The sequence below is a fragment of the Leptonychotes weddellii genome, chromosome 5 (assembly GCF_054177405.1).
Source record: "Leptonychotes weddellii isolate Sample4059 chromosome 5, ASM5417740v2, whole genome shotgun sequence".
NCBI lineage: Eukaryota > Metazoa > Chordata > Mammalia > Carnivora > Phocidae > Leptonychotes > Leptonychotes weddellii.
Window position 1 is genome coordinate 71,664,669 of NC_138373.1, and position 27,220 is coordinate 71,691,888.

General features: G+C 42.3%; 1 protein-coding gene across 1 annotated transcript in view; it reads right to left on the reverse strand.

Moving 5' to 3' along the window:
* ANO2 (anoctamin 2) overlaps positions 1-27,220 on the reverse strand; it is a 319,849-nt gene that overhangs the window by 136,203 nt on the left and 156,426 nt on the right. Inside the window, exons 11-14 of the mRNA XM_081818921.1 lie at positions 24,209-24,343; positions 17,870-18,030; positions 12,950-13,032; positions 7,031-7,141 (exon numbers count right to left, since the gene is read on the reverse strand). Of these exons, the coding sequence (XP_081675047.1) occupies positions 7,031-7,141; positions 12,950-13,032; positions 17,870-18,030; positions 24,209-24,343 (490 nt within the window). The remainder of the gene's footprint in view (positions 1-7,030; positions 7,142-12,949; positions 13,033-17,869; positions 18,031-24,208; positions 24,344-27,220) is intronic.

A 27,220-nucleotide genomic window follows, 5' to 3' on the forward strand; every position in this document is an offset into this window, starting at 1 on the left:
GTTCATAGCAGCAATGTCTGCAATAGCCAAACTGTGGAAAGAGCCGAGATGCCCTTCAACAGACGAATGGATAAAGAAGATGTGGCCCATATATACAATGGAATATTACTCAGCCATCAGAAAGGATGAATACCCAACTTTTACATCAACATGGATGGGACTGGAGGAGATTATGCTAAGTGAAATAAGTCAAGCAGAGAAAGTCAAGTATCATATGGTTTCACTTATTTGTGGAACATAAGGAATAGCATGGAGGACATTAGGAGAAGGAAGGGAAAAATGAAGAGGGGACTCGGAGGGAGAGATGAACCATGAGAGACCATGGACTCTGAGAAACAAACAGGGTTTTGGAGGGGAGGGCCTTGGGGGGATGGGTTAGCCCGAGGATGGGTATTAAGGAGGGCACATACTGCATGGAGCACTGGGTGTTATACGAAAACAATGGATCATGGATCACCACATCAAAAACTAATGATGTGGGGCGCCTGGGTGGCTCAGTTGGTTAAGCGACTGCCTTCGGCTCAGGTCATGATCCTGGAGTCCCGGGATCGAGTCCCGCATTAGGCTCCCTGCTCGGCAGGGAGTCTGCTTCTCCCTCTGACCCTCCTCCCTCTCATGCTCTCTGTCTCTCATTCTTTCTCTCTCAAATAAATAAATAAAATCTTTAAAAAAAAAAAAAAAGGAAGAGATTAATACTTAAAAAAAAAAAACTAATGATGTATTGTATGGTGACTAACATAACATAATAAAAAAAAATATCTATTAATATGATAAATTCTATTAATGGACTTAAATACTAAACCATACTCATATTTCTGGAATAAGCCTTCTTTAATCATTAAAAAAAAAAAAAGAATTTATAAAAGTCAACATCCCCAAAATGAATAAACCAATTAAAAATGGGCAAAAGACATGAATAGACATTTTTCCAAAGAAGACATACAAATGGCCAACAGACATGAAAAGATGCTTAACATCACTGATCATCAAGGAAATACAAATCAAAACTACAATGAGATGTCACTTCATACCTGTCAGAAAGGCTAAAATAAAAAATGGAAGAAACAAAAAGTGTTGGTGAGGATGTGGAGAAAAAGGAACCCTTTTGCACTGTTGGTGGGAATGCAAACTGGTGCAGCCACTCTGAAAAACAGTATGGAGGTTCTTCAAAAAGTTAAAAATAGAACCACCCTATGATCCAGCAATTGCACTACAAGGTATTTACCCAAAGGATACAAAAATACTAATTCAAAGGTATACATGCATCCTGATGTTTATAGCAACATTATCTACAATAGCCAAATTATGGAAACAGCCCACATGTCCATCGACTGATAAATGGATAAAGATGTGGTGTATATATGCAATGGAATATCACTCAGCCATCAAAAAGAATGAAGCCTTGCCATTTGCAATGACATGGATGGAGCTACACAGTATTACACTAAGTGAAGTAAGTCAGCCAGAGAAAGACAGATACCATATGATTTCATTCATGTGTGGAATTTAAGAAACAAAACAAATGAGCAAAATGGTAAAAAAAAAAAAAGAGAGAGAGAGGAAGAGGCAAACCAAGAAACAGATTCTTTACCGAGAACAAACTGATGGTTACAGAGGGGAGGCGGGTGGGGGGATGGGTTAAGTATGTGATGGGGATTAAGGAGTGCACTTGTTGTGATGAGCACCAGGTATTGCATGGAAGTGTTGAATCACTATATTGTACACCTGAAACTAATATTATACTGTAAATTAACTAACTGGAATTTAAATAAAAACTTTTTAAAAAGGCATATATAAGAAAAATAGTTGTAAGAATATCCAAATTAACAACATCTAAGACAAATAAGAGACAGTCTATGCCCCAAAGTTCTGGGCTAATGACCAACATCATCTCTCACATAAATAAAGAAAGTCACCAACTTTCAGAACTGCAGAGGCTATAATCCACTCTCCTAATGTGACCCCTGAAGCAGAAGAGGCCCAGAGAAAAGTTCAGCTACCTGATGAGAGTACCATGACCCTGCCAACCTTGGGACATACTGTATTGTTCCTCCCCAGTGTGGACATGTAGTTACCACCTCATTACAATACAGAATGTTTCATATCAGTATCATGTTGATGTGATGTAAATTGTTCTCTGGGAAGCCTTATAAAGAGAGAAAAAAAAGCAACTGGCCACAGCTAACATCATACTTAACAGTGAAAGGCTAATTTTTTTCTTCTCCTAAGATCAAGAACAAGACAAGAAAGTCTGCTCTCATCACTTCTATTCAACATTGTACAAGAGATTCTAGTCAGGGCAATTAGCTGGAAAAAAAGGAGAGAGAGAGGGAGAGAAAGAAAGAAAATGCATCCAGATTGGGGAAGGAAGATATAAAACTATCTCTATTCACAGATGACATGATTTTATAAATAGAAAATCCTAAGGAATTCACTAAAAACTATTAGAATTAAAAAATGAGTTCAGCAAAGCTATGGGATACAAAATCAATATACAAAAAAATCAAGGGGCCCATAGGTGGCACAGTTGGTTGAGCGTCTGACTCTTGGTTTCGGCTCAGGTCATGATCTCAGGGTCATGGGATTGAGGCCCGTGTCAGGCTCCAAGCTCAAAGAAGAGTCTGTTGAAGTTTCTCTCTCCCTTGCCTTCTGCCCCTTCCTGTGCTCACTGGCATGCTCTCTCTCTCTCTAAAATAAATAAATAAATCTTTTTAAAAAAATCAATTGTATTTCTATATGCTCACAATGAACAATGAAAAATTGAAATTAAGAAAACAATTACATTTGCAATAGCATCAAAAGGAATAAAATACTTATAAACAAATTCAACAAAATATGTACAAGACTTGTACACTGAAAATATAAAACACTGTTGAAAGAAACTAAAAAAGATCTAAATAAAAAGATATACCATGTTCATAGATTATAAGACTTTAAATACTTCCTAAATTAATCTACAGATTCAACTCAATCCCTATCAAAAATCCTAGCTTGGTTTTTTTGCAGAAATTGACAAGCTGGTCATGAAATTCATATGGAAATGCAAGACACCCAGAATTGTCAAAACAATTTTGAAAAAGAAGCACAAAGTCAAAGTTACATTCCCAATTTCAAACCTCATTACACAGGTGTAGTAATTAAGACAATGTGGCACTGGTATAAGGACAGATATATAGATTAATGGAATAGAATAGAGTGTCCAGAAATAAACTCTTACATTTATGGTAAATAGATTTTTGATGAGGGTGTCAATATAATTCAATGGGGAAAACAGTCTTTCAACTAAGGGTCCTAGGACAATTGAATATCTACATGCAAAAAAAAAAAAAAGAATTTGGACCCCTTAGTTACATCATACAGAAAAATCAACTCAAAACGGATCATTCACCTAAAATATAAGAGTTAACACCATAAATCTCTTAGAAGAAAACCTAGGAGTCTATCTCTATGACACTGAACTAGGCAATGGTTTCTTAGATATGACACAAAAGCACAAGACAAAAGGAAATACATACAAGTTGAATTACAACAAAAAACTTTTGAGCTTTGAATTATATCAATAAAATGAAAAAAATAATCCATAAATGGGAGAAAATATTTGTAAATCATATCATATAAGGGATAGGTATTCAGATTATGTAAATAACTCTTATTACACAATCATAAAAAACAATTTAAAAAATGAGCAAAGAATCTAAATAGGCACTTTTCCAAAGAAGGCATACAAATAACCAATAAGCACATGAAAAGATGTTCAACACCATTAGTCATTAGGGATATGCTAAAAAGAACCACAATGAAATGCCACTTCACACAACTAAGATGGATAAAATAAAAAAGATAACAGCAAGTGTTGCCAAGATGTGGAGAAATTGGTGCCCTCATACATTGTTTGGTTAGAATGTAAAATGGGGGGTGCCTGGGTGGCTCAGTTGGTTGAGCATCCCACTCTTGGTTTTGGCTCAGGTCATGATCTCAGGGTCATGAGATCGAGCCTCACATCAGGATCCATGCTCAGTGGGGAGTCTGCTTCAGATTCTCTCTCTCCCTCTCCCTCTGCTTCTCCCCCATCCCTGTGCGCTCATGCATGCACTCACGCTCTCTCTCTCTCTCTAAAATAAATAAATAAATCTTTAAAAAATAATAATGTAAAATGGCATGGTTACTTTGGGAAATAGTACGGCAGTTCTTCAAAGTATTAAATATGCAGCTACCATGAGACCCAGTAATTCCACTCTTATGTATATATCCAAGAGAAATGAAAACATACATCCACACAAAAACTTGTACACAAATATTCATAGCACCATTATTCATAATAGCCAAAAAGTAGAAGCCATCCAGATGTCCATCAAGTCATAAATGAGGTATATCCACAATATGGAACATTATTTGGCAATAAAAAAGAATTAAGTACTGATGTAGCTAAAACATGGATGAATCATGAGAATATTTTGCCAAATGAAAGAAGATAAATACCACATTTTGTATGATTCCACTGACATGAAAGTCCAGAATAGGTAAATCCATAGAAACGAAAAGTAGATAATTGTTTCCCAGAGCTTGGTAAGTGCTGGGTAGAGGGTTTCTTTTGGGAGTGATAAAAATACTTTAAACTTAGATGATGGAAATGGCTGCATAAATCTGCGAATATACCAAAAACTAATGAATTGTAGATTTTAAATGGGTGAATTTTATGGTCTGAGCTGTTTTTAAAAATGGGCTCGGTACCTTCAAACTTAAAAAAATATATAAGAGCAATGGGCCTTGGGGATCAAGTGAAGCTGAGTTTGACTACCACCTTCCCCACAAGTTATGTGATCTTTGGCAAATTCCCATACGGATCTGGGTCTCAAAAAATGGTAGATAATCATCTACAAGGAAGGAAAGTCAGGAGAGGTGGGGATATGCAGCATGAAAGTCACAGTGAAGGCAGAGCCAAGATGATGAAAGACATATATCCAAGACCACCAGCTAGACTTTGGGTCTTAGTCCCTGTCTATTCCCCAGCAGAAGGTGCCTTTCCTAGATATCCCACACATGAGGGTGCCCCCAGAGCCATGTTATGCCATAGGCATTGACCTCAACTCTTCCCAGAGGCAAGAGCAGCATCCCTCCCATCAGATAGCAACATGTGCTCCTCCCATCATCTCCCACCTTTGGCTAGATTTATAGCAAGAACAGAATATTTACAGTATTAACAGAATGGAGGGAACACAAGAAGGATGTTGACAATCAAATTCCAGGCCATTTTCATCTTGCACTGCTCATCTGGGAAGGTCATTTTCTCCCCAGTGCCCATAAGACATTAGATGCTCTGAGCTTTGGATTCTAGACAGTGTAATGGAAATAGATGTTGAATGCTAAAACATAAACATATGTATCATTCATAATGCATTCAGATGTTTTTCAATTATTCATGGTTCCTGAAAGTTATGTGACCTATCATGCATATAAATCCAAGCAAAATTTATATTAGAACCACAGCCTCAATGTACGCAATTCCAGCTCCTTGGCATTCCCGTCTGTGGAATTAAAATTAAATGAGTCAGTGGTCAATAAAAGTTACATGTGATTTCCATAAAATTATCCATTGTATATTGCTCTGGGGTGGAGAAAGAAGGTTGCCTGGAGTTGCCGAAGCTGACAGAACACAGAATGCTTGCTTTCTAATGAGGGTGGTGGTGATGATTAGGCTTTCCTAAGAATGAATTCATTATTTCCCCGAATAATTGGTGGTCTTGGACTTACTTTTCGTCTAGAAAAAAAAAAAAAAAAAACTCAGAGGGCCACCCTCCTTCTCTTCTGTTTAAGTCCTGTTTTCTTTAAGAGAAAAAAAAAGAGAGAGAGAGAGAAAGAAGAAAAAAAGCCAATGTTCTGGGCTCAAAAACACCACATTCTTCTGTTTTGGTGCTTGAATAAATTTGCATGTTAACATGAATGGTTCCAACTTTAAGAATGTAAAATTAAATGAAATTTGAATTCAAATCCAAGATGGAGAAAAGACACATGCAAAAACAACAGATTTCCAATCTTGTTGATTTTTTTTCAGGAGCCAGATTAGGAAAGACATAAACACACACACACACACACACACACACACACTTGGTTTCAAAGCCGGGTGGCGCTCAGAGGAGACAGGCGGTGCCAAAGAGGAGCCCCCCACTCCGTACCCCCGGCTCACGCACGTTATGAGTATTTACAGATCACAGCACAGATTCTGAAGCTCTGTTTTAATGTCTGAATGCCACCCTAAAACTCAGAAATAGGACTTAGAAGACATGCTCACCATCACATTCCTACTTGTGAAGGCCCACCCAGATAAAATGAAATATAAGGAACATTCTATGAGTAGCTCAAGTGAGCATAGGCATGAATTTGCCTCTGCCAGCCTGAAGATCCATTTCTTGCTTGGACTCCTTCTTTGCACTGGAAGGGCAGTATCGCATATTGGTTAGATGCACTGACTGTCAGAGATGGACTGGGGTTGCAATCCCAGATCCACTCACCATTTACGGGCTGGGTGACCTCTGGCAACTGACTTAAGCTATGAACATAACTTTTTTCATTAGTTTTCATTTACCTAACAAGAGTGCCAGCCTCCTAAATTTATTGTGAGAATAAAATAATATAATGCACTGAAAACAGCATCTAGCCTGGAGCAAGCATTCGACAAAGGTTATCTGCCCTTGTGCTAGTTGGTATAGTATCGTTATTAGATATTTAGGTGATGGAGTCTGGAGGAACTGGCCCAGAAACTGTTTCTTTCTTTCTTCTCCAACCTGCTCTCCCATTTTGTCCAGACACTGCCACCCAGGAAAGAGAGATAAATCAAGTTACGGCAAAACCCTGCTCCCCATAAACTCTGAGTGCAGGTCAACAGGAAGTGTCATGAATCATTCCCTCCTGTCCCATTCCCATCAACCCCATCTCCCAGTCTAGTCTCTGTCCATGAAGGCACTCCAAATGAGATGACAACAGGATCTTAAGAAATAAAGGAGACAGTGAGCAGCAAGTGCCCGCATCTTACCTCTTCTTCATTCTCTGTCATATTGGTACCCAATTTCTGGACAACCGACTTGCCACTTGCCTTCAACATTTTCTCTCGAACTTTGGTTTCATACTCAGGCCGGGAGTGTTCCTAAAACCCAAGAGTCAATGCATAGTTAGTAAACAGGCAGAAGAGTGACCCTGGCCTATGGGTTATAACCAGACACCACAAGTACAATAGTCAGGACTTAGGATCAAATGCTATTAGACATGAACTGTTACACCACACACGATCACAAGGAGTCTAGACCAGAAACACAGTGTGCAGGAGAGAGAGGGGACACACAACAGTTGTTACCACACTGAAAACCAAACCTGTGCACGTTCCTGGGGATGGGACCGGTGTTGAGAAAGGAGAGAGGAAACGTTAACTGGGCAACTGATACAAACAGAAGCGTCTGGTCATCCTAACTATCCTCATACCTCAAACTGTAAGTTTCAATGAGCCAAATCCCAGCTAGAGAAACAGATGTGCCCCACAGCTGGGAGTTAGGGCAACGACAAAACTTCTTCCTGCTCCATTATTCTGAAAGCTAAAATGGCAACCAGTAAACATCAAAGTTAAAGATAGCCACAGGGAATCTTAAAACTCACTTGCCTGAACCTGTTTCCTGTACAGCCTAGGTGAGTAACTCATTGGCAAGTACACCAATACTCAAGAGATATTACTGAGCCATTCAGCAATACAAACGTGAATAGTGAGTCACCAGGCACGGGAAAGAGCACCTAACTAATCAAGAGGACTACGGTCAAATCAATGCAGATGCTGAAGCAGGAAAATGCATGACTTACTTCAAAGAGAATTTAACAGTGTACACTTGGTCTCATTGGCAGGTTTTCCCTGCAGCATCCAAGGACGAATACCTACAGGTGTGAGGATTTCATGTTCCTGTAGCATTTATTGATAACTCCTAGGCAAGGATTCAGGTGCTGGCTCACAGTTGACTCAGAGAACACACATTTCTTTACCACTGCTCACACATCAGAGTTTCCAAAAGCCAATAAGCTAGGCTCTTGACCAGTCTTTGGCTTTCCCAGTACATGTCATGATATTGGAGAGGAAAAACCATGCATGTGGCTTATAAACATAACCAATAGAACAGGAGGTGATGCTATTCAAGGGTTTTAAGTCATCCCATCACTGCCAATCTCCAAAGATGCATCAGCCCCATCCCTTCCACGACTTCCTGCTATGGCATACCTGGTGGAGTCTCCTCCCTCTCGAGTAGCCTAGAATTTTATAGCTTATAGCACATGCAGTTCTTAATTATGTATTTTTCTTTTATTATTTCCTAGCTGTTTTGCATGTGAGTCTTTTTATATCAATATGAGGATCTGCAACCTAATCTATCTTAATTAGCACCATGTAGTACCCAGAAATCTCTAAATGCTTGTGAAGTTCATTGATTTTGTCTCTCACCTTCATGCATTCTCCAACACATCATTTCCTAATGTGTGTACTAAAAGAGTTGTAGGTAAAAAAGGATACCAGTGGTTAAGAGATTGGAAAAGCCCACACAATGTATCACCTGAGAGTCACAATGAGCATATTAGAAGCTCTGAAAAGTTCTACTTTGAAGACACTTGCTTAATGTTTTTAAACCCACTATTTCTTGCAAAAATCCTTTTGCCTCCAACAATGAACATCCTATAGGAATACTTTGAGAAATTTGGTTTGAAGTTGTCCTCCATGGCCCCTGAAATCCGATCACTTTTCATTTATATTATTTCCATGCAAGATTTTCATTAAAAAAATATAGCAGTATCTTTTTGGTGAGTACCATAATGTGGATTCTAAACCCCCTCAGGCTAAAGTTGTTTCTACCTTTCATACCCTGCAAAAGGGCTGAGGAACTCTCCCTACTGACTAGGAGGCTGCTCTTGACCTGCCTCTGACTTTCCAAAGACATGCCATGACATCACACAGAGATGTGTCCTCGCATCCCTCTAGTTGTGGCTGGCCCACCTCACCCCACGCTGGGCCACCATTCAGAACCCCTCACCTGTTTAGAACAAGTTGAGCATTCTTGCCACATAAACAGAAGTCCAAGACTCTCAAACCAGAGTCTTAGGCTGTTCTGCATTCCAGCTGAAGCAGGTCAGACAAGGATCTATCTGTTTGTGGCCAAGAAGGTCGGGTGAGGTTACAGAATTCCTCAAAGGCAGGGAGCTGGACAACTGAGCTCCTGGCCAGAGCAGAATCCAGCCCCTGTGTGGGCTGCTCCAGTGTACCCAGCCTTGGGCAGGTCCTCCTTATTCCTGATGTTTCTCATACACAGCCTCTCTGGATTGGTGGTCTGATGCAAAATAATCACAAATACATATCCCCTCCCATCTAGACTCTGGGAAATACTTCCCAAAGCTACTTCTACCTGGTTGGTCTCCTCAGGAGCCGGCTGAAGGAAGTCCCCAGGCCAGCTCAGGACCAGCCTTCTCTGATCTAAAGAGGTAAACCCAGAGATTCATTCAACAAATGTCTTCATCGAAGAGTTTTCAAGCTCCTACTGCGCTCTACACTTTTTTCCAGGCTCTGAGGCCACAGTGGAGCTTGAGCTTATCTTTAAGTGGAGGAAGGTGACAATAAGCAAACAAACACACAAGTAAGAAACTTGGAGGGCGCCTGGGTGGCTCAGTTGGTTGAGCGACTGCCTTCAGCTCAGGTCATGATCCTGGAGTCCCGGGATCGAGTCCCACATCGGGCTCCCTGCTCAGTGGGGGGGTCTGCTTCTCCCTCTGACCCTCTTCCCTCTCGTGCTCTCATTCTCTCTCTCAAATAAATAAATAAAATCTTTAAAAAAAAAAAAAGAAAGAAACTTGGAAAAGCCCACACAATGTATCACCTGAGAGTCAGGTGATATTTCGAACTAGGATATTATATTTTCTTATATATTACTTATATTTCGAACTAGGATAGTAAATGCAGCACTTTAAATTCAGTTCAATCTGAAGAGTCTCTGAGCATCTCCAAAGGAGTCCATTCGGCTAGGGTGCTTTCTGGTCTCTAAATATTTAGAATATGATGGTGAATATGTGAGAGAAATTTCTTCTGGCTAAAGTAGCCAGGAAGGGTTGAACGAGTGGGGTGCCTCAAGTTCAGGTTGTAAGCCAGGGAGAAGTAAGAAACCAGCAGCTAGGGATAAGAACAACAGAAGAAATAAAACAGGATGGCTGCTTCCAAATGGGGATTCAGGGAAGGCCTGTCTGAGGAGGGTAATGTTTTGGCTGGGATGGAAAAGCCAAGAAGGGATAGGCCATGTGGAGATTGGAACATTCTAAGCAGAGGGAACAGCCGGTGCAAAGACTAGAATGAGCTGGGGAGAGACTGAAGGTCTATGTGGCTGGAAGTTCTGAGCAAGGAGGAGAATGACATGTACTGTCAGAAAGGGAGGTAGAGGATTTTGCTTCCTGTGTGATAGAAAGCTATGTAGGACACCTAAAGCTTGATATGAAAGACAAGAGATGGGAGAGAAATGGAGGGGAGGACATCTATGTTCAGACAAGGGCACCCTCTAGGAGGAACACCTGGGGCCTGACTGACAGAAGCTAATCAGGCAAGTGAGGCCCACTGAGCTGAAGATTGTCCCACTTCAGAGCAAAAGACTCTGGAGGTCTGGCAGGCATCCCTTCAGCAAGAACAGGATCCAAAGAGTCGTTTAGTAAGTCCCTTGAGATGGCCCTCCTGGTTCCACACGAAGGCCCCCTTAGGCAGGGGCCACACGGACCCAGGAAGTGGAGCTTGGATTTGGTTGTGCATGTCCTTCCCTACCCTGAAAGAAAACCGTCTCCAGTGTCCTACCACTTCTCCCTGGCTTACAACCTGAACTTGAGGCACCCCACTCGTTCAACCCTTCCTGGCTACTTTAGCCAGAAGAAATTTCTCTCACATATTCACCATCATATTCTAAATATTTAGAGACCAGAAAGGACCCTAGCCGAATGGAATCCTTTGGAGATGCTCAGAGACTCTTCAGACTGAACTGAATTTAAAGTGCATTTAATATCCTGGTTCGAAATATAAGTATATTAAAGGAAAAGACAAGGCTGTCCTCCCTTCGTCTCAACCATGCCTGACCCAGGGCACACCAACCATGCTGTAGAAGCAAGCTGCCTTGCAGTCACCTGACCCATCAGGAGTGACCAGAGCCCATAAGGAACCTCTCCTTGTGGCACAGGTAAACCAGTCTTGGCCAGACCACTCCCAGCCTGCACACGAGTTCCTGAAATCATGTACTACCCGTGAACTTACCACTGATCTCTGGGTTAATCAGAAAACAGGAAACCTGGCTATAGAAACAAAATGGGTTATCCTGCCAGCCCTGCCAGGGGCCTGTGACTGAGATTCTTGAGGGCCTCAAGTCATAACCGATCGCTTTCTCTGTGTGACTGTGTTTACACCTCCTCTCCAGCAGAGACTTGCTGGCTTCCTCAGCTCTCCTTAGCAGATACACTTAGCTCATCTCTGGCCCCATGCAGGCTTGGATGCCAGGATGTGTCTTCTTCTCTTCTTGGGAGACATGCTAGGCCCTGCATTAGGAGAGCAAGGGCTCCTGCTTCTCCACACCCAGCCACAACTCTCTTCTCTCTCTCTCTCTCTTTGCTGAAGCAAATGGAACCCATAGGACAAGGATGTCCCAACCAGATCACCCCTACAGTCCCACTTCTATAGCACTTTCTATTGGAAGCACTCATTTGGCCATTAATTCCCAAGAAATGCAATTGCCTTCATTATTATGCTTATCCTCTTAATTTGTATCCCCCCTGAAGGTAGAATCCATGTGGACATTCTCTGATCTGCCACAGAACCCATGATACCGTTAGTCTCCAGGCATACATTTAATGCACAGGCCTAGAACACAATGAGCACACGCACTCAATGCTTGGGGATGGAATGCCCCCCTGCTCAATTAGAGCATCAAGGAGAAGAAATGACACCATAAGACAGACATGTGGAGCCACACAGGCTTGAGAACAAGCCTAAATTGGGGATTTCCTTGTTTGGTCATAAAACATCAGGGCCACAAAGCCAGCAATCCCCAGGCTAAGGCGAAGCACATCAGTTACTGTGGGAGAATCCAGAAAAGGCGTGCTTTCCATGTAGCCGCCACTATGCTTGTGGCCAGCCTTTGCAAGTGAGTCCTCAGGCAAATGCAAGCACCTCCTGGTCTTTCTAGACACTGTCCCCAGCACCTCATCGACAGTGTCCACACCACCAGGAGCCCCTATCCAATATTCACATCTACTGTTCAGTCAGTGGTGGCGAGTGGGAATAGATAAGAACTGTGAGCAACCATGCACTCACTACTCATTGCCAGCTCACCAACATCAGGACTGGGGCCCTAGTTCTCATAAGAGCCCAGAGGGAAGGCTGATTTGTTTTCAACCTTCAAATATCATCTGTCCATAAAACTAGAGAAGAACCTTCTAGAAGAACCTACCCTTTGCCCTTAGCTCATCCTCTAGTTTCACCCATGCTATACTGGCTTACACTGTAATAGTTCAGTGGTTCTTTTTTCCTCCACACGCATCAAAGGCAATCAGCATCTGGCACCCATACCTCTCCCTTCACCTTCAGCAGGCTTACAGAGGCATTCTGACAGATGCATGCTCTGGGTTACATGAGAATGAGTTCTACTCTCTGGCTTCATGTACCCATGAAATGGGAGGTACCACAAAGGCTTTTCTCTTGTGCCATCTCTTTTTCCAGAGAGGGTCCCTAGGACATCTGACTGCCCATCAGGTCCAATGTCTCAAGATAAGAGTGCATATCAACCATGATTAAGACCATGAAGCCAGGGACTGCCTGATGTGACAGCAAATGTAAGTGGTCATCTCACTCATGAAGATCTATTTGCAGGGTGAAACCAAGCAAGGACCCAGAGAAGTATGCAAGGGAACTCACTTCTTCCTCTTCTATACCAGTCAGGTCCCAGAAGTAGCCCAGCCGCATCTGTAATCTCTTCCAGTTTTCAAGAAACATGGTAGCTTAAAGAGAAAGAAAAAATTCTATTAAAGAGTGGATTTTGAGTACCCTTTGGGTTCACCAGTGGAGGTGGAGGATAAACCTGAGATTTCAAATTTAGGGACTTTCTTTAAAGCATTTATTCCCTTCCTCCTACTTCTAGCTGGAACTGCTCAAACTATTGCACATCCTTTAAGAGCCCAATAGATACACGTAAAGGAGACACACCAGCACACACAGATGCATGTGCCCCTCCCCATTTCTAGGTTTTGAGAAGAGGGCAAACAGTGATCTCAAGAAATGAAGGAAGGATGGAAAGATGAAGAAAACAAGTATGGAAGGGTCTATAGTCTTTTTTGACAAAGCTCATCTTCCCTACACATACATTCTTTCTTCCTGCACCTTCCTCAGAGTTCTCACTCATTTTCTCCCATCTTTCTTTCTTTTTTTTTTTTTTAAAGATTTTTTGTTTATTTTTTAACAGTGAGAGAGGGAACACAAGCAGGGAGAATGGGAGAGGGAGAAGCAGGCTTCCCGCCAAGCAGGGAGCACGATGTGGGACTCGATCCCAGGACCCTGGGATCATGACCTGAGCTGAAGGCAGACGCCTAACGACTGAGCCACCCAGGCGCCCTCCCATCTTTCTTTCTGTCTCCAGTACCACATCCCTTCTCTGGGCCCCAGCTATCCTGTCCTGAGGTTATGTACCACCTGACTTCAGTGTCTCAGCCTTCCAAGCCCAGTGGCATGTGGCCGACAGAGTATTCCCCCCTAGGGGCATTCACCCAGGCTTCCATTTGTCTAGCAAGTAGCTGCTGAGTGCCTCCCATACCCACATGCCAGTCAGTCTGCCTGCTCCACCCTCAGCCCCTTGAAGGGCCGCCCAACATGTTCCAAGGAGAACCAGCACCCTCCACTCGACAGCAGAGGCTCATTACACCAGGACTGAACACCTCATCCAGAGCCTGCTGATGGACCATACAGTCCTCTCTTTTGAAAACTGGAACTAAGAGATACAAAGAGAAGCAGAATTGGGATGAACCATGCAGCACCTGAAAGGAGAAAGGGCCAGGATTTCAGAGAGCTCCTCTAGCTCCAGTCCCCCAGAGGCCTGGCTCCCTTTCATTACCTGCATCCAGGAGCTTGCTTCTGGTTTTCTTATAACACCTCTCTTGTTCTTTGAGCAAGCTGGAATAAACTTCCAATCCTGCAAAAAGAACTGGGCCCAACTAAGGTATCTGTAATACGCAAAACACCGTTCTAGAGATCATCAGAGAGATTAGGTGAATCTAATGTGGATTTTGCTCTCAAACTGTCAACAGTCTATAGGGAAAGACTGTAAATAGCTACAATACAAGGCATGAAGTGCTCAGGGCCTTAAGAATGACACCGTAAGGAGCTGTGGGCATGCAGCAGAGGGAGTGTGCTGGCTGCCAGAGAAGCCATCTGAGCTGAGTCTTGAAGAACAATGGCATTTGGGCAGTGAAGAAGGGGTGGGGAGGGGGAGGATGCCAACACTCCCCCATCTAGACTTTCAATGGCTCCTTATTGTGTAAGTTCTTCTCTCTGGATGGGGGGACCTTGTGTATGTGGCCCGACCCATCTGTCTAAATCCATTCCCTCAGTCTGTCAACATACAACCTCACACCTGCATTGCTGCTAAGGTCACCTCCTCGCTGCCCTCCTCATCCCCAACTCACGCAAACTGTCCTGTGCCCCTATGCTACCCTCCACAGGCTACCCTCATCCTTTCCTGACCCACTCTGCTGGGGCCGCCCTCTCCTCCATGCTCCAACTGTCCTTAGGGTCTGGTGCCCTGGAAAAGAAGGGAAGTGACACTCCCTGAGGCCACCCCCAGGACACCACCCACAGGAAAAGCCTGGGCACCCTTCACCACATGCCGCACTGCCCCGTTGGCTGCGACTCAGGTCTACAGTGTTTCTATAACGGGACTGTAAACTTCCTCAGCTCTTAGCTGCCTGTTTGCCTCGGGCACAGCACAGAACTAAGCAGAATAAACACCTACAGACCGGCTGAATGTGCATTTGCTAAAAGCTCCATTTGTTTTACTTGGCGCTATGTTACAGTGCACAGATTCGCAGGGTTTCTCCCTTGGATTTGCGGCTTTTTCATTTAAGTGCATCCTGACCTCCCAACACTGGCACTGGCCTGGGGATGCTCTGGGAATAAGGTGGGAGGAGGGTGTCCCTCCTTTTCCTATGCTCTTCTCAGCACCTGAGGAGGGCTCTGCATACAGCACGATCCGCAGTGCTTCCTGACTGCAATCTCTATGAAGAAGAGAAGTCAGAGCATGGGAACAGATGAGAGGGGCAGAGAAGTCACTGCAGAGGATTCATGAGGACAAAGGAGGCCCATCATAATGAGGAAGAGCAGCCCACAGCTCCTGGTGTATATTCTCTGCCAGGCACCATGCTAAGTGCTCTGCACCCATATCTCATTCACTTGTCCCAAGAGCACCATGGGGGTGGGTATTCCTTCACCCATCTCACAGATGAGCACGATGATGCCCAAAGGTTAAGAACTTTGCCCCAGGTACATGGCATCTTGGTTAAGAGTGCTGACTTTTGTGACACGGAGCTAGATCCACACTGTCTTCTTGCCATGGATCCCCAGCTGGTAAGGAGCAGGACTGAGACACGCATCTAGGACTGCCTGGCCCCTAAGTCAATGCCCTTAACTTCTATTCAGAACGGAGTTCAGAAACCCTGGCCCTTTACTTCCCTTTTCAATAAGGCTTCACTCGCTTTCCAAAGTTCCCTGGAGTCTGAAGTGGAACCACAGAGGACCTAGGCCTGAAGACTCCACAGACCCAGGCCCTGCTGACTACCACCCTCCATGTACCCCCACTCCTGCGCAACTGACAGGTAGTCTCTCTGCGAAGAACCACTTCTCCCAGCCTTCCTCCTGGCAGACTGGGCCCCAGCCCAGGCCCACCCAGCACAGCACCACTGATCATAATAATCATGGTAATGAGAGGCAGCACTATTATTTTTAATCGTAATTTGCAGGCAACCATGCCCAGCAGCTCTTGGCTACTGCAACCAAATACACAATCACATAAAACATGGCCAGGCTGTTAAAAAACACAACTGAACCCCACGCTATGCCAGGAAGCTCTGACACATCCCACCCTTCATGCTTTTCCTGAGCTACCCCATGAGGGGGAGTGAGAGGGGCAGGGGTGGGGGCAGTAAATTATCGCAGATCCCAGGGGGCAGGAGGCATCTGTTAATTACAGCTATTGAGGAAAGAGAAGAGGTAGTTGTTGGGGCTTGAGAGTGGTCAAGTACAACTGAAAATCAAGTTTCTCTACAACAAGGAATTACACACCCCAGGAAAGTCCATAAGGGATCATGGACCCAGCGTTATTAAGCTTAGCTACTCAGTCATGGGAATCTCTTCAGACAAATGAATGGGAATTAGGATTGCAATATATCAAACACTGAATATGTATTCTGGATTCAAATCAGTTCCAGTGGATTTGAGGGTAATCATGAGATGCCCTGCTTGACAAGGAGACACAGAGCTGCTGCCTAAGACTCCCAGGCAACAAGCTTCAGCTTCAGCTGGTTCTACTGAAGCCCTCCTGTGAACAATTCCAGGGCCCTATGGTGACCAGTGCCACCTCCTCCTACTCCCTGCCCCTATTTCTGTGGGCTGACTACTTCCATGTGTCCCTGGGCAGTGGCTATCCCCCTAGGGAACAGAGAAGAGAGTGTCCCCTGGAAATGTTCCTTGGTGGCCTAGTAATATGGCAGTCTTTCCAGTCTGGTTCTATCTCCACCCAAGGAGAGGTCCCTTCTGGGAACAGAGAAAGCTTGTATTAGTACTCCCAGCACTACTGAGAACAGACCTCTCCCTCTCCCTCTCTCTTCTTCACACTTTCAGGAATGTGTGACTCACGGTCTCATCCTGGCATGTCCTCCCGGCCCCATGGAGTCAGTGATAATCAAGCATCCTCTGCAGCGGGATCACGGCCCTGCTGTTCTGTGATCCAATGGGGAAACTAAGGGCCTGCATATCCAATGATGAGTAAAAAGTGAAAGTCAGGTGGCTACTCAAGATGGGCTGAAACATGTAGACTTTGTTCCTTGTATGATACATGTGGGTGTGTCTCCTTGGAAATGTCCAGTTACCACAGGGGTTATTATTCTAGGTTATTCCATTCCAGTTTGTGAATAGAAAGAGAGAGAGTGTGTGTGTGTGTGTGTTTATGGTCAGATGACTATGGCCAGAGAAAGTTTATTACCCTAATACTCTGGGGGTAAAGGGAGAAGAAGGAAAATGAAGGAACTATCTGTTCTCTCCTTCACAAATCCCTTTGGTGGAAATACTGAAAACACTACTGTGGCATTAAGTAAAATCTCCACCGTCTGCACTCATGGTGTCCCGGAAATTGCACAGAACCTGGAGTCAGGAGATCAGATTTGGGCCCACCTTCACCACCAGCGAACTCTGTGGCCATAGCAGTCACCCCACCACTCTGAGTGTTATAGTGACTATCTGTGACTTTACACATCTTAGCAGATATACCTGGAGTGCCTTATGGGTGTGCTAGGGATTTGCATTGGTTCAAATTCTGAATAAAGCATACATGAGATTAGTACAAGATTAATATCCTCTATGTTTTTAAAAAATATATAAAGCCAAGGAGGATATTCCTCGTTCTATTCACACATAGAAGTAAAAGAGAAAAAGCTATTGTCCCTAAAATACTTCTTGAGGTATGAGGACTAAATACTAAAGGGCATAAATCAAAGGATATGGACTTTAGAGCATGGTCACTGTACCCATTTAAAGGTATCACCAAAATAAGCAAGGGTCATGATAACCGCTTACCCCATAGAGCCATGAAGATGGAGAAGAAGACGGTGGCAGGGTTGTCAAACAGGTGGCTTGCCTTTGCCGTACCACAGGCTGAGCTGAGGTTCCAGTAATCACAGGACTTGTCGCACAGGGGACACATGGTGAAGGCATTCTGCTGGTCACACATCTCTTTGCTGCAGTAGAGAGAGACTGCTGGGTCAAGTGGAGCTCGAGCAGGATCCACCCCAAGCAAATCACCCTAAAAACATCCCCCACTTCCAAATCCATGGCGGAGCTGATCAACTCCAAAAGTGGGGTGTGTTAAAGACGTTGAATTCTTTACCATGAGAGCATTACTCCTATATTTTGTCAAAGAAGTGGGTGGGCCACTGCTGAGGTACAGATCCTATCACTAGGAGTGTCCTAAGAGAAAATCAGTGAGCATCTGCCAGAGATGTTGTACACTGCATGATGCTTTATAAAGTCCCTTCAAAATGCACGGAGTCTAAGAGGTTGGTGGGGAGTACCACCAACTATGAATCCGTCACTTGTCTGAAGTTAGGTTTCACCATCTTCATGCAAGCTCAGGCTGTCTCATTAAAGCCTACTGGCTGCCTCACAAACATGTGAGACCTGGTCACAAGGAGAGGCAAATACAAGAGTGTGATTGGATCAACACAAGCTCTTACTTCTCAAGGAGAAGCCATGTGGAGAAGAATGGAGTCAGAGCTGGGTTGGAAGCCCCTTTCTAAGTGCATCAGCTGCATGACCATTTGTAGAATGGGAATTAATAACCTCAGCCTAATAATAATGATCTAAACCATGAAATGGGATTAGGGGGAATGGAAGAATAAAGTAAATTCTTCCAAAGTCTAGGTTCTATGATACTTATAGAGTCAAAAAACCGTTAGCTATATTCTAACCTATTCTCAGTATATTTCTATTTAGTGGACTAATGAATATAGTTGAAATTCCATTCACTCTTTAGGTGATTAGCTAGATCCAATAAATTCAGGCTCATATGAGTGCTTGCAAATAAGAACCAAAGAACAACCAGCCCTAATCGGCTTCCCTACTGTCCCTCCACACTACATATTGGTAGGAAAATGAATGAACTCATCACTCTGGTGTGTAATATTTCCCCAGGGGAATGGATAGATGGTGAAGTTCATTGTTTGGGAGAACAGGGTGGAGAACTCAAGATTTCACGAAAATGAAGCATTGGCTGTTCTCACAGAGCTGCTGGAGACACACACGGTCATGGGGAGGCAGGGGGTCCTACTCTGAAAACCGCCGCTGTGTTTCCTCCGGAAAGAGACAGCAGAGGGCACTACAGAGCATGGCTGACAAGTGGGAGGACATTGCCAGGGTCAGCCGACTGGTACCCTGTGTGCTAAAGCAAGTGCTTAGATGAAAGCCAGAAGTCAAGGGATGCCTGGGTCCAGCTCCCCTTCATTAAGAAGATGAAGGGTTTTCCTGAGGGCTGTCACCGTCTTTCAAGTCCCGGCCTTCAGGCTTGTTTTTAATAAGCTATTAAGCCCACAGCAAGGAAAGGCCTTCTGTGTGAGAGAATGGAAACTCTAGGTCTCTGAGAGTATATCCTCATTCCTCCACTGACTCGCTGCTAAGCTCTCCATTGGCAAGTGTCAACAGCAGTGACTCATTCACAATGACAATATTACATAGTAACATCTTAATAGTAAGTTCAGCCGTGCTGGTTTCACTTGGGCACGTTCCTATGGGTAACCGGAGAGCAAGGTTTATTCTAAGTCTTCTGGGTCCAACAAGTGTCCGCTGTATCGTTGAGGAGGAGTCACTATTTTCAGAGAGGAGAGTCCCCTCTTAGAAAACAGATTCACACAGGAAACTGTTGGTCTTTATAAATTATAGTAAGGAGCTGTGCTTTTAAGCCATGACTGAGAACATATAAGTTCCTTGGTGCTGCCCTTCAAATATGTGTGTCAGGGACATCACTTTGTTGTTTGGGGCTTTTTTTTTTTTTTTTTGAACACATAGACTTGGGGAAGGGATAATCCCTAGCCAACCTAATCCTAATCAAAACTAGTCAGTGCTAAAATGTCAGGAATGAAAAAGTGTTAGCAAACCAGCTAACAAAGTGCAAAGCACTTTGAAACATAAGTGCTGTGTCAGTTATTGGCTTTACAATGGGAAGACAGTCAACTACCAATCATTTGTACAAAATGGCAGCCACTGTCGCATGGATACTCCCCAAATCATTTAAACTTGAAATCAGAATGCTTTATAGGTATAGGGTCGTTTTGTTTGTTTACTTGTCTGTTTGATGCAAGCCATTTGAACAGAATTCTGGAGAAATTCTGCCTCAGGATGATATTAAAATGACTTTGTGTTCCCTGAGAGAGGATGCCTCTCTAGACAAGGCTGAAAGAGAAGCGGAAAGGTGAGGGAAGCTCAGCTAAAACTGAAATCACATCTGGGTTTTTCACTAGCTGCACAATCCACGGATTTCTAGTTAGAACCAACTGTGGCTATAAATCAAATGCTGTATTTCTTCAGTCTATTATTTTCTCTAGAAAGCACAAGAAGGTTGATAAATGGCCTGGCAGTCAGCTGAACCAGGACCCCAAAGTGAGTGGTGTTTTTAGTCAGTAACTCGTTGCTCATAAGTTTGGTGATACAGGGTTGTGCTTGCACAAAGGGAGATGGTGCAACATGGGAATTACTCCAGAAATTCAGACACAGCATCTGCTATTAAGGTCTCAGACCAAGGTAATCATTTTTTTTCAAGATGGTTTAGATCAATCAGCTTTTTTTTTAGCTTTTTTTTTTTTTTTTTTTAATGCTCCAGGCTTTCCTACCCATGTAAGCCAATGCCTAATAAATAGAACCAATCCTTTGGTAAGTAGAGAAAAGTTCTATAGATGTATCATGCACATATGGAATTATTACTCATAAGTGATATTTGTATTCATATATCCAAGTTGCTGGTGATAAAAGGTACCATTTAAACTTCCACATAATGTAAATTTTCTGCTTTTGATATTGTTATATGAGACATAACTATTATGTTATATGGTTATATGAGACATAGGTTATATGAGACATAACCACGAGGGGAAATTGGATGAAGGGCATGGTGGGCCCCTTTGTACTATCTTCCTATTAATCTATAATGTTTTCAAAATACAGCATTTTAAAAAATTATACAGAGATAATAAATTCCAGGCTTAGTGTCAAAATTAGAAACCTCCAAAGTAACCCCAGGAATGGTACAAGTTTTTAATCATGCTTAGGAGTGGCTGACAGACATAGATCCCGGAAGAGTATGAATTTGTTTAGATTCAGTATTGGGATTTAAAGACTATTCTTTTGTTGATAGGGAGTGGTATTTTATGAGTTTTCGTCAAGCCCATCGAGCTTGGATTTTTGATGGCTATCTAATTATGATTAAAGAGCAGTTCTTTTAAAAAATTCTTCATAATACACATAAGTGAGGAAGATGTAAATAATAGAAAAAAATTATCACACCCCACCCTGAGTCTGAAAATCCAACAACCAAAATTTCAGCTTTAAAACAGTCAATTTCAAACTTTTTTGACTGTGACCTACAGTTTAAAAACAATCTTTTCCATCAGATTCCAGTACGCAAATACATACATATTCTCTCTCTTCCCCATAAACATATTATATAGCCAAATAAAATCTCATGGAACAATACCCATACTTCCTTCTTGTGATGAATACTAATATTATATTTCATTCTACTCTATCCTATCTTATTCTAGTTCATTTAAAATGTAACCATTCAACTGATTCTGTGATCCACTAATGGGCTGCTATACATAGTTTGTGAAACACTACACACTCTGACAGGTAAGAAGAGACATCTGCAGTGATAATGATCATCACATTTCTCATCCATATATACCTGCATATACATGAATGCATGCGTATAGATATATATTTTTCAATATGTGTAGACCATGGTCATTTTCAGCTACATGGTCCCTGCTGCATGTATTCCCATATGGGGAACCAAGGCACAAGTTCTAAATCCCAATGTAAGCGAGCACACTGATGGCCCACCCTCTACCCTGGCACTAGCTCTCTAAGCACAGTGTAGAGTTTTCTAGTTTGGATCAATCTGAGGCCCAGCTCTCTAGGGATCAAACTGGGCAAGAGACACGTGGGAGCTATGTTTTCTGAGAAAGTACCAGGCAAGGCCAGTTGAAACTACTTGGCTGCCAGGGAGGATATGAACCTTCTGGGAGACTTCACATCTTATGGGCAAAAGCAAAGACTTTGGAGCAGGAGGCAATTGAGGTCAAGTCACAACCCTGACAATTATTAGTTGCTGAAGTTGGACAAGTTATATGACTGCACTTAGCATCAATTTCTCCAACTCTGTTAGGTGAAAATAATACCAATATCACAGTTTACAACCATGATCTCTACAGGATCAAAGAGACAAGTACCTAACAAACACCCAGCACCATGCCTGGCACAAGGTAGGCATTTGGCAAGTATTAGTTTTTCCCTCATGCTAGATGGCCTGAGGAAGGCAGAACCTCAACCATATATGTTGTGTGATGGTCCCAGAATTCCCAGTCAAAACACTGGGCAGTTGGTACCGGAGTTTTACACACAAAAATATCTAAACCTTTGTCTCTTACACCAAGTTATTTAGCTTTATTCTAACTACTGGCAACACCAACTCCATTTCTATAGATTAACATGGCTGCAAGAAGAGATACCTGGTTCCTGCCATTGGTGAAACCCTTTTCTCAAAGGAGTCCAGCTCTTGGTCCTTTCTTCAGGATGGCCATTACTTCCTCCAACTATAGTGGACACCTACAGTCTGCCCAGTATCCTCATCCACCTGGATACTGAGGGAACATCCTGTTGGTACAGCATGATCCTGCCCCAGAGCCACAACTGTGGGCCCAGAGCCTCCACCCTAATCCAAAATGAGCCAATAGGCCTTTTTCATTTGGAACGAATTCAAGAAAAAGCTCTACGATACAACATCCATGAGCTATTAGTAGGAATGTTTACATCCAATGGAGAAAATCTGTAGTGAAACAAATACAAGAAAGAACCAGAGACGGGAGATAAATAGGAGTCCCTATTTCCATTGGTCCTTAGGCTAGTCACACGCCTGCCACTGTGTTCCCTGACACACCCCAGAATCCTTATAATAAATTCCTTTTTTTTTTTTTTTTTTTTGCTTCAGCTAGGTCATGTTGCATTTCTACCACTTGCAACTGAAAAAGTATTAAAATACATTAACCATGCTTCGGTTTTCAAGGACAGTGCTGAAGATGGCAAGGGATTTAAATGCTAAATATGTTAAGTGTCTCTTTCATCACTTGTACTTTATTTCCACATATGTTGATTCCTTCAACAATTATTTATTAATATTCTATTATGTGCCAAACATCGTCTCCTTGAATCCTCACAACAACATCACAAGGTATGGGTTATTATCACTATTTATAGCCAAGGGAAGGAAGACTTGGGGAGTTAACTATCCAGTCTTACAGCTAATATGTAATGCTGTCCATCCTGAAGGATGCTATTTTTTTTTTGAGAGAGAGAGAGAGAGAGAAGAGAGCATGAGTCGGGGGGGCGGAGAATGACGGAAAGGAAAGAGAAAATCTGAAGCAGGCTCCATGGCCAACACAGAGCCCAATGTGGGGCTTGATCTCATGACTCTGAGATCATGACCTGAGCCAAAATCGAGAGTCAGATGCTTAACCAACTAAGCCACACTGCAGCCCGAGTATGCTATTTTTAAGTGCTTATATTCTTTGTAGGCTCTCTTTTCACCATAAGGACCAGACTTTGTTCCATCTCTTGGCTCTCCAAAACCCCACCATGGGGCCTGTCACCTGCAGTTTCTGACTTCCTGAACCAGAGGCTGAGCCCCCTCAGTTCCAGAGCTGCCTGCTTCTGTGGACAGCCTCACAGCATTTTACCCCAACAGTGTTTGACCATATCGACATGTGATCACTACCCAATGCCACTCAACATTTCCTGCCTCAGGTCTTAGGGGAAACCAGAGAAAAAAGTCGTGAAGTTGAGAGGAAAATGCGTTTCTCCGGCATGGGTTTTTTCATCAGGTAGAATCCACTTGCCCGTATCAAACTCTAGCCCTGGAGAAGAGCCTAACTAGGAAAGGAAGGGAGCCATCCCCAGCAGGCTCTGAAGCCATTCCCAGACTCTATAGTTCCCAGATTTGTCTCTGGAGGGAGGTTATGTGTGTAGTAAGGGGAGGAGAGAATAGAGGGTAAGGACTTTGGAAGGAAGCATGTGAACTGTACTCGCAACTGGGATGAAACTCCAAAGTACTGCCATGTGGGAACTGAGGCTTTTTCTTTAAAACCCTCTCACCTGGGAATATCTTCTTCGATTGTTGCACATCCGTAAAGAAACACGATCACTCCAATTACAGAAGATGGAATGAGGAATGATGTATATAATCCCAGCCAGGCAAAATATAGTCCAATTTTTTCTCCAAAATACTTTCTGAAAAAGAAAGAATATCGCAACACATATTGAGAACACCATAAACTTCCCCCATTTCTGTTTATTCTAAACCTGACAACGGGTCAGAGTAAACGAAAAGAGATGGAAGTTAGATGGCGCAAGAGGGACCTCAGCACAAAGAACTGGTCTCTTCCACTATGAATTACATTCCCTGGGAATCACTCACACACACTCACACACATACACACACACCAGGGAATCCTGGCTATTCACGTGAACTAGCCCCAAGAAGGAATCCAGCCCTAACAGCAAACTGAAAGTAGACCATACATTTTGGCATCTTTACCAGACAAACATAAGTAACACATCATCATCTCATGAGTAGTGTAACCCACAGAAAAACACCTTTTCAGAACTTCATTATGTGAATAAAACACAAATTATCTAGGTGGGCATGCGTACTTATGTACACAAACCATAAAACTCAGAAAAATGACTAGAAGCATTTTGGTAAAATATTAGCAATGGTTTCTTTAGTTGATGGGATGATGGGTGGTTTTTATTTCTTTATTTTTTACGTTTCTGCAATTTTAAACTCTCTACTTTGTTAATGGATTAATTCTATAATTTAAAAAATTCTTTTAGAGAGAAAATTAACAAGCCATTATTTTTTTGATCTCTAGAGTTCAGGAAGTTAGTAAATTGTCATACTAAGTCTCTAAAAAGGGATTTTCCTTTAAATAAATATTGGTGATGGACACTTGACAAGAAAAATACAAACCACAGAGAAACTGTATATTTTATTTCTCAAGAGGCTATGACATAAAACACAGGAGGGAAATGGGAGTGCAGCCCACTCTTTGATGTGAGGACAAAAAAATAAGAACAGTGAATTGAATCTATTTATCCACTACCAAAGGTGCTGCTCCCACCTAGGGTATAGACAATGCAAGAAAATGTGGCTTCCACCCTAGCAACAAGAAAAATCCAGATAATCTGTGACATCAAACTTTCCTTGAACCCATCATAGAATGGAGGCTACAAGGTAATCATGTGAACTGAATTTAAAAAAAAAAAATGACAAGCCCCTCCAAGGAAAATGGGACATGAAAACACTTTCAGATTTGGCAGAGCACAGGAGAAAAGGGCAGTACAAAGAAAAAGATATAATCTTGTAAATTCTGAAAGGCTGAGTATAGGTTAGCATGACAGATTACAATAACTAAGAGCTCCAGACACAAGAGGGGCTTGCAGTCCTTCATAAGATCCCATAAGGATCATAAGGAGGGTAATGGGCAAGGTAGGAAACTGGAAAGGGCCTCTTTATTGAAGAGGAGTGTGGAAGCACACTCATCTCCCAGGACCATCTCTCATTCAAATCACTGAGTGAAAAGGATCAGCAGTCTGCTCTGGGAGAGGGGCAGGAGAGAGGATAATATCCTAGGGTCTATCATATATGTAATTGAAGCCCCAGGAAGATTAAAAGAAAGAAGACAGAAGAAATATCTGAATGGATTATGGCTAAAAAATTTCCAAAATTAATCAAAAACAATAAAACATAGGTCTAAGAACTCCAGAGAACCCTAAGCAGAATAAATATAAAAACAAAAACAGAAACCTACACACCGAGACATACCAAAATCAAATCTGAAAAACAAAGATAGAAAATCTTTAATTAAGCTGGAGTGAGGGTGGTGTTGGGGAGGGGAAGATGAGAAAGGGAGGATATTATATGCAAAGGAACAAAGATAAGATTTACAGCCAATTTCTTGGCAGAAACTATGCAAGCCAGAAGATAATAGAGTGACAACCTTAAAGTATGGAAAGAAAAAACAAAAAAACAAAAAAAAAACAGTCAACCCAAAATACTCTCCCATGGGGATAAAACTAGTGATTTGGAAGCCAAAAACTATCTTAGGTATTACAGTGGTTTTTAGGTCTCCAAAGTGCCACAGAACATAAACAGATATACAGTATATACGTGGTATTAAATTTCATGGAGGAAAGCAATAATAGAAAAAAGGCAGAGAAACATTGGTATCAAGCAAAAATAGTGATGATGTCTTATGGTGTTTATAACATATATAGGAGTAGGACAATAATAGCACAAAAGATAGGAGAGAGGAAACTGAGAGAGAGTATTGGAAGGCCCTTACCCAGGGTGTGAAATGGTATAATATTATTTTAAAGTAGAATGTGTTAAGTTAAAGATGGATTCTGTAAACCCTAGAACAACCACTGAATTTAAAAAATAGGTATAATTAACAGACCAAAATTGGAGATGAAATGGAACCATTAAATATACTCATTTGCAAAGAAGTCATGAAAAGAGGAAAAACAGAAACAAACTACATATAAAACAAATAGAAAACAAATAGTAAGGTGGTAGTTTTAAAATATAAATACATTAATGATAACCAATGTAAACATACAAGAAATCCACTTTTATTATAAAGGCCTATATAGAAGAAAAGTAAAGAAATGAAAAAAGATATATCATGCAATCATGAATCAAAAGGAAGCTGGGACATATAAAGACTTCTGAACAAAGAACGTTACCTGGGATAAAGAGGCAGATCAATTAATGACAACATGGTCAACTCATTAAGAAGGCCTGATAATCCTAAATGCATACAGTAAAATGCACAGATCATCTACATACATCAAAATACATACAATAAAAATGGACAGAACTAAAAGGATGAATAGACAAATTCTCAAGTATAAGTTGGAGACTTCAACACTTTTCTCTCAAGTAATGGAGAGAACAAGGAGACATAAAATCAGTAAGGACATAGAAGTCACTACAAACCAACTTGACCTAATTGACATGTATAGAACAGTCCACTAAACAGCAGAAAATACATTCTTTTCAACACACATTCACCAAGATAGTCCATATTCTGAGTTATAAAG